Source organism: Archocentrus centrarchus, chromosome 4 (genome assembly GCF_007364275.1).
Source record: "Archocentrus centrarchus isolate MPI-CPG fArcCen1 chromosome 4, fArcCen1, whole genome shotgun sequence".
In the NCBI taxonomy this organism is placed as follows: Eukaryota; Metazoa; Chordata; class Actinopteri; order Cichliformes; family Cichlidae; genus Archocentrus; species Archocentrus centrarchus.
This window is the reverse complement of record NC_044349.1, coordinates 24,577,906-24,585,594: the sequence shown is the minus strand read 5'-3', so window position 1 is coordinate 24,585,594 and position 7,689 is coordinate 24,577,906. Positions and strand designations below refer to the sequence as shown.

General features: G+C 40.5%; 1 protein-coding gene across 1 annotated transcript; it reads left to right on the top strand.

Moving 5' to 3' along the window:
- The first annotated feature begins 416 nt into the window (after positions 1-416).
- On the top strand, positions 417-7,459 carry LOC115778525 (elongation factor 2-like). Its single transcript, XM_030726583.1, has 13 exons — positions 417-547; positions 1,688-1,902; positions 2,120-2,301; positions 2,770-2,981; positions 3,083-3,261; positions 3,639-3,744; positions 4,026-4,278; positions 4,522-4,717; positions 4,813-5,179; positions 5,306-5,659; positions 5,773-5,955; positions 6,681-6,813; positions 7,080-7,459. Exons 1-13 carry the CDS (start codon positions 545-547, stop codon positions 7,271-7,273), a joined length of 2,577 nt encoding a protein of 858 aa, XP_030582443.1. The 5' UTR covers positions 417-544; the 3' UTR covers positions 7,274-7,459.
- Positions 7,460-7,689: the final 230 nt, after the last annotated feature.

Genomic DNA, 7,689 nt, shown 5'->3' with positions numbered 1-7,689 from the left:
TTTTTACTTTATCTTTCTTTTATCTTTTTTTTACTTTTTTTAGCACTGTTGTATGCATTCAATTTTTTTTTTGCACTAAGACTTCACCATGGACCTGTGGCACATTTACTTTGTGTTATTTTTATTGTAAATTACACTGTTTTATACTTATCTTGCTTAAAATATCTCAAATTGGCTTTTTTTTTCTTACCACAGTTGAACTGGACTGTTCAAAATTTGCTTTGTAATATTGTCAAGTCACCAAATGTAAACAGTCATGCTCATGATGATAAATAAATGAGCATTTTCTTTTCGCATGAAAAGCACCTGGAACTACGTAGAAAGTGAGCTACGTTTCCCCTGACTTTGTGCATTGAACCAAAGTACCCAATTTCCACTTATTGAACGCAGCGTTACGTGATGACGCATGTGGTTGACGCAAGCAGTATAAAACTCTATTTTCTGACGTCAGCGGCCTCTTCCCTGCCTATGCCCTCGTGAGGTGGGCAGTGTAAAATTCCTTGTCTCTTTTCTCCATCAAGAGAATCCAAAACCATCTGTCAAAATGGTGAGTTGTTGTTGTTTTTTTAACTGAGGAATGAATTGATGGACACACAAAGTATCCTCACCGTCAGTATTAAGCTCATCATATGGATATTGTAAGGATCCATTGTGGTTTGCATAATAGCCTATGGTGCTCGGATCAAAATGGCAACCATTTTGTTATCTGCCGGTGGCCTGTTAGGCCCGCAGAGGCTGACGAAAAGCTGTTTTGAAGTGTTTTTAAAACATGTTTACCTATTTGTCTACGTTAGCGCATCTGTGGCAGTGTTAATAGTTTATCCAGCTACATATTTAAAGGTTAAAATGGCTCTATTGTGTGCCGCTAATGTTGGCTAACTTTCACAGCCACTGCGTCTTGCGGGAACTTTAGTCGTAGTCCCAGTAAACTGTCGCTTATGTCGATATACATGTCGCAGAAGCGCGATAACGGTGAGCTTTTGAGCGGTTAAACCTGGCAGGCCGAGCGAAATGATCAATATGTAGTTTTGGCCTTGATCCGAGATGTAGATATAATTTGCCGGTATGTTGGCGCTGTCAGTGTTAGCATTTAGCATGGTTTCAAAGTCTGTACACGTGGCCTGTTCATGCCGACATTATGCCGGGTGTTGGTGCTTTAACCATCTTTTGCCAACGTTTCGTTGAGTAAGCTGTTTATTTAATCAAATTGATGCTTTCAGGTGGATATTTTGATAAACTCCGGGCGAAAGACTCAGATTTTTTTAAAAGCTAAACGTAGACAATAGTAACGTCATCTTTGATGGCAGATACCCAACGCCCAGGGTGGAAGTGCAGCGCAGCCGAGTTTACCTTATGTAAGCAACATTTTAGACGGCTGTGGGCGCAGTTATTGTGGTGGAGCTACTGAAAGATCCCTGTATACTAAGCAGAACTATACAAAGCATGAGCCATAGAGGCTATTGATTTGAATAACAGACATAATGGGGTACACTTTTTTTTTTTTTTTTTAGTGTTGTATGTCCTGAGCTTTAGTATCTTGTTTCACATCAGTTGGTGAAAGAAATGATGCTTCAACTGCACTTTACAGTAGGATAGAAACAATGGCCACAACACTGTTTTATTTTTAAGCTTAAAGCCAGGAGAAAAATCAGACATCTTCTGAATGTTCTTATCTCTGTCCCTTCAGGTGAACTTCACCGTAGACCAGATCCGTGCCATCATGGACAAAAAGGCAAATATCCGTAACATGTCCGTGATTGCGCACGTAGACCATGGAAAGTCAACTTTGACAGATTCCCTGGTGTCAAAGGCTGGCATCATTGCCTCAGCTCGTGCTGGAGAGACCCGTTTCACAGACACGCGCAAAGATGAACAGGAGCGTTGCATTACCATCAAGTCAACGTAAGTATTTTGTATTTTAATTGATGTGAATTTTCAATATAACAAGTGCACTGGGAAGGAGCACCAAGATCAACAATGTTAATCAGTTTCATAGCAAGAATTCCACTTTTTGTAGGTGTACAATGTCTAACAGTATCGGCACATTATGCTGTGTTTTTTGGACATGTTGGACACAAGGTTTGAGGTAAAAATGAAATATTTTTGTCTTAATTTGCAGAGCTATTTCCTTGTACTATGAGCTGAGTGAAAATGACGTGGCCTTCATTAAGCAGTCCAAAGATGGCTCTGGCTTTTTGATCAACTTGATCGACTCTCCAGGACACGTTGACTTCTCCTCTGAAGTGACTGCTGCTCTCCGTGTCACTGACGGAGCCCTGGTTGTGGTGGACTGCGTGTCTGGTAAGGGCTGACCCCGAACATGTGTGTCCTCCCATTGAATTCTTTTTTTCTTTTTTATTATTATTTTATTTTATTTTTTATCTGCACATTTCAAGCCCACAAGTGCATAGAAGGAAACAGGAAATGGGTGAAAAGAAGATATTAGGTGTAGTTAGAACTGTGTGTTTAATGTTGAGAGAATTTTTTGTTTTGTTTAAAAGGCTCCTGGATTCTGGGGAAACTCATTTGTTTTATTGTTCATGCTTAGAACGGCTCTGGGAGATTAGATGGCATTTACATATGGGTCAGGTTTTCATTTTTTATTTTGTGTGTGACTAAAGTGCTTTAAGAATATGCACATGTCAGAGGAAGACTTGTGCCAGTGCAATCTTGAATACTTGGATTAAAATTTTCCTACTTCTATGAAATGATTTATAATTTAAACTGCTCTTCAATGGGTTAAGTTGTCATATTGTGTATCCCTTAAAGGTGTTTGCGTGCAGACCGAGACTGTGCTCCGTCAGGCTATTGGTGAGCGCATTAAGCCAGTCCTGATGATGAACAAAATGGACCGTGCCTTGTTGGAGCTGCAGCTTGAACCTGAAGACCTTTACCAGACTTTCCAGCGTATTGTTGAGTCCGTCAACGTCATCATTTCCACTTATGGAGAGGATGAAAATGGACCTATGGGTAACATCATGGTGAGCAGTTCTCTGAAAATTTTAATTGCAACAAACATTTGCCAGTTTGTGTATGAGAGTATTTTAGCACAGTTACTGATATAGTGGTGTCTCTCTTCAAGGTTGATCCAGTCCTCGGTACTGTTGGCTTTGGCTCTGGACTCCATGGCTGGGCTTTCACCCTCAAGCAGTTTGCTGAGATGTACGCAGCCAAGTTTGCTGCCAAGGGCAACACCCAGATGACACCAGCTGAGCGCTGCAAGAAAGTGGAAGACATGATGAAGAAGCTGTGGGGAGATAGGTGCGTCTCTAATACTCCTTAAGGGTTAGGGCTGTCCACATGTCAAATTAAGAAATCTCATGCTATTTTGCATGACATTGCATATTACTGTTCATCCATCGGACATTTTTTAAATTGCTTATTGATTCTAGTTTAACAATTAAGTAAATTAACAATAGCTTGTGTCACATGAGCCATTTTGTGACATTGTCAGCATCATGTGATCAATTTGCAAAGTGCTCTCATTCTTGATGCATTTTTGAGCAATGCAGCCCACAGTTTCTTTGCCAAAAAAAAAACCCCCATCTGATTAGCACGTGTAGCTAGCAACAATGATACAGTAGGGTCTGTTTTTAGTGCTTCTGTAATGCCTAATCTTTACACTTTTCCATTACTAGATACTATGACACAGCAAACGGAAAGTTTGTCAAGACTGCAGTCTCACCTGACGGCAAAAAGAACGCCCGCACCTTCTGTGCTCTTGTACTGGATCCCATCTTCAAGGTAAGAAGAATTTAAATATATTTAAATATTTAAAAGGGTAAAATCGTAGAAAACATGGTAATGTTAGAGGTGCTATCCTTCGTACTTCTTGGTTAAACAAAATGAAAGTTTCTTTGTATGCCTGCATGTGATGATTTAAACATTCTTCACTTTGACCTGACTAAGCAGTGATGATGACCTTAAGCCTGAGCAGGCACAGAGGCTTCAGTAACATCCTGGCTGTGCTCATGTAATATTGCATTGTACTATGTGATGACTAATGTAAATAATTTCCCCTCTAGGTGTTTGATGCCATCATGAACTTCAGGAAGGAAGAAGCTGCCACACTGATCCAGAAGATGGACATCAAGTTGGATAATGAGGACAAGGATAAGGAGGGTAAGCCTCTCTTGAAGGCTGTTATGCGTCGCTGGCTGCCTGCTGGAGAAGCCCTTCTGCAAATGATCACCATTCACCTGCCTTCCCCTGTCACTGCCCAGAAGTACCGTTGTGAGCTCCTCTATGAAGGACCTGGAGATGACGAGGCTGCCATGGGTATGAATCTGATGTATTTCAAATTTGCTCATTCACACAAAGAGTTGAGTCAGTTGTCATTTTGAAATCCCAAATTTCAATTAGTGTTTTTTTTTTTTGTTTTCGGTTGTTTTATTTTTTGTTTTTTTTGTTTTTTGTGGGTTTTTTTGTTTGTTTGTTTGTTTTTTAGGTATCCTAACGTGAGTTTATCTTGTAATTTAGCTGTATACTAATACTGATATTTTTTTTTTAACTGGTCATTAGGTATCAAGAACTGCGACCCCAAGGGTCCCCTGATGATGTACATCTCAAAGATGGTCCCCACCAGCGACAAGGGTCGCTTCTACGCATTTGGTCGTGTGTTCTCTGGGTGTGTTTCCACTGGCCTGAAAGTGCGCATCATGGGACCAAATTTCGTCCCCGGCAAGAAGGACGACCTCTACTTGAAGCCAATTCAGAGGTTGGTTTCAACATCTTTTTTGTTAATCTGTTATGAGAATGAATTTGTCAGACCACATCTGACTTGCCCATTTGTGCTATCCCAATCTCTACCAGGACCATTCTGATGATGGGCCGTTATGTTGAGCCCATTGAAGATGTGCCTTGTGGAAATATCGTTGGTCTGGTTGGAGTGGACCAGTTCCTTGTCAAGACAGGCACCATCACCACCTATGACCAGGCACATAACATGAGAGTGATGAAGTTCAGTGTCAGCCCTGTTGTCAGAGTTGCTGTGGAGGCCAAAAACCCCGCTGACCTGCCCAAGCTCGTGGAAGGTTTGAAGCGTCTGTCCAAGTCTGATCCTATGGTGCAGTGCATCATTGAGGAGTCTGGAGAACACATTGTTGCTGGAGCTGGAGAGCTACATCTGGAGATCTGTCTGAAGGATTTGGAGGAGGATCATGCCTGCATTCCAATCAAGGTAATAAATTTAATTTAAGCAAAAGAACACTAACTTTAATCCTAAAATCCATAAAAGGCTTCAGTGTTTTTGATATTATCCTTTGGATGAGCATTTGCGCATTAAAACTTTTTTTTTTTTTCTCAGAAATCTGATCCAGTGGTGTCCTACAGAGAGACAGTCAGCGCAGAGTCAGATGTCATGTGTCTGTCAAAATCACCCAACAAGCACAACCGTCTGTTCATGAAAGCCCGTCCCTTAGAAGAAGGCCTGGCAGAAGACATTGAGAAGGGTGAGGTTTCCTCTCGTCAGGAGCTCAAGGCCCGTGCCCGTTACCTTGCTGACAAGTATGAGTGGGACGTCGGCGAGGCCAGGAAAATCTGGTGCTTTGGACCTGATGGAACTGGCCCCAACCTGTTGGTGGATGTTACCAAGGGAGTGCAGTACCTTAATGAGATCAAGGATAGTGTTGTGGCTGGTTTCCAGTGGGCTGCCAAGGAGGTAAGAGCTTTTAGAGTATAGTATATTTATGAGTGTAACATGAGAATTTTTAAAATTTGCTAGCCACTGGTCAGTGGATATACTTTTAACAGTTGGTGTCTGAATGTTTTTAGGGTGTCCTCTGTGAAGAGAACATGCGTGCCATCCGCTTCGATATCCATGATGTGACCCTGCATACAGATGCTATTCATCGTGGTGGTGGTCAGATTATCCCTACAGCCCGCAGAGCTCTGTATGCTTGTGAGCTCACGGCCGACCCCAGAATTATGGAGCCCGTCTACCTTGTTGAGATCCAGGTGAGTGTCACTTGAAATGTAGTCAGTGATTCTTCCTGATAAATTAGTTCATATATATATATATATATATATATATATATATATATATATATATATATATATATATATATATATATATATATATATATATATATATATATATATATATATATATATATATGCTGTTACTGGTTTGTTTGATCTTCTGATGTGTAGTTTAGGAATATGGTTATTAAGTAGCAAGTTTGATTAGTGAGACGTACCCATAGCTTGTATAGGTGGTTTGCACAGACACTGGAGAATGCAAATAAAATACAGTTTAACTTACCAGAACTGAGGCACAGGCTTCTTGGGCTGCAGACAGTTTTAATAGACAGTCTCATTTAAAAGGGAGCCAGAAGACACAAACACCACAAACAGATATTAGGTGGGAAGAAACCTATCACACAGTGAGCCACCTAGTAAGCACCCAACTTTGACTCAAAGCAGCAGTGTCTCAGATTAGTAATGCAGTTTAAATGGCAGGGTTGGGTTGCAGCTCTGCAGGATGGCACCTGGTTTAGCTTTGTAAATCTTTTTAATTCTAAATCTTGTTGAACAAGTTTACCACACCTTTTGATGTACTGTGGGGTTATTCAGCTACTCCCCTCACATTTGAAGTATTTACCAGAATTAATGCGTAGCTCACTTGCTTGGCATTTCACAATTTCAAGTCAGCACCACTCACGATCTTGTGTACTTTGCAGTGCCCTGAAGGTGCAATGGGTGGAATTTACGGTGTGCTGACCAGGAGGCGTGGTCATGTGTTTGAGGAGTCCAGGGTCATGGGAACACCCATGTATGTCATCAAGGCCTACCTGCCTGTCAACGAGTCATTTGGTAAGTCCTCTTATTCTGGAGAGCCAAACATTTGCTATCAACATGGTTCTTATATTGCCATCTAAGCTATTATTATTATTATTATTATTATTATTATTATTATTATTATTATTATTGTTTAAATAAATAAAATAAAAATAGTAATGTAGCTGTCTTTCATTTAAATATGAACCAGAGGGTGAAAATGCATTTTTCATGTCTGCTTTACAGTTTCTACTTTGTGTCATAATATACGAGGTATTAAATAATACTCTGTCTGCTACCAGGTTTCACAGCTGACCTTCGTTCCAACACTGGTGGCCAGGCTTTCCCACAATGTGTGTTCGACCATTGGCAGATCCTCCCTGGAAACCCACTGGATGCTACAACCAAGCCCGGTGTAGTTGTCCTTGATACACGTAAACGCAAGGGTCTCAAAGAAGGTGTCCCAGCCTTGGACAACTACCTGGACAAATTGTAAAAGCCTGGACACTCCTCTTGGCGCTTGTCTCATTCCTCCATGCCCAACAAATTTAAGTATACATCGTGGGACCGGACTGTACAGAACACAGTGAGCACAAATGTTTGCCAAAAGGATTGACAATAATTAAGAAATGACTACAAAAATTGTAAACGATAAATAAAATAAAATAAAAACTTTTATGGATCAGGCTGTGTTCTTTTATGGGGATGCTCATGTGGGTTTTTTATTTTTTACTATATTACCCACTCCTACAGAATATTTAGCAGCAATGATGAATTTGGAGCTTCATGTTCTAATATAGCACAAGCAAAGTTTTCAGTGAAACCTCACTGAAAATTCATTTTAAGATGGACTTTGTTGCCATGTACTGTTATACTATCAGCTTAAAATGGATTACTATTCTAGGAATCATT

What these genes read in the sequence shown, in the direction of transcription:
- LOC115778525 (XM_030726583.1), top strand. An exon ending in AAGAAGCTGTGGGGAGATAG is followed by an intron (nt 3,262 to 3,638) that starts GTGCGTCTCTAA and finishes TTCCATTACTAG; the next exon opens with ATACTATGACACAGCAAACG. An exon ending in TACTGGATCCCATCTTCAAG is followed by an intron (nt 3,745 to 4,025) that starts GTAAGAAGAATT and finishes TTTCCCCTCTAG; the next exon opens with GTGTTTGATGCCATCATGAA.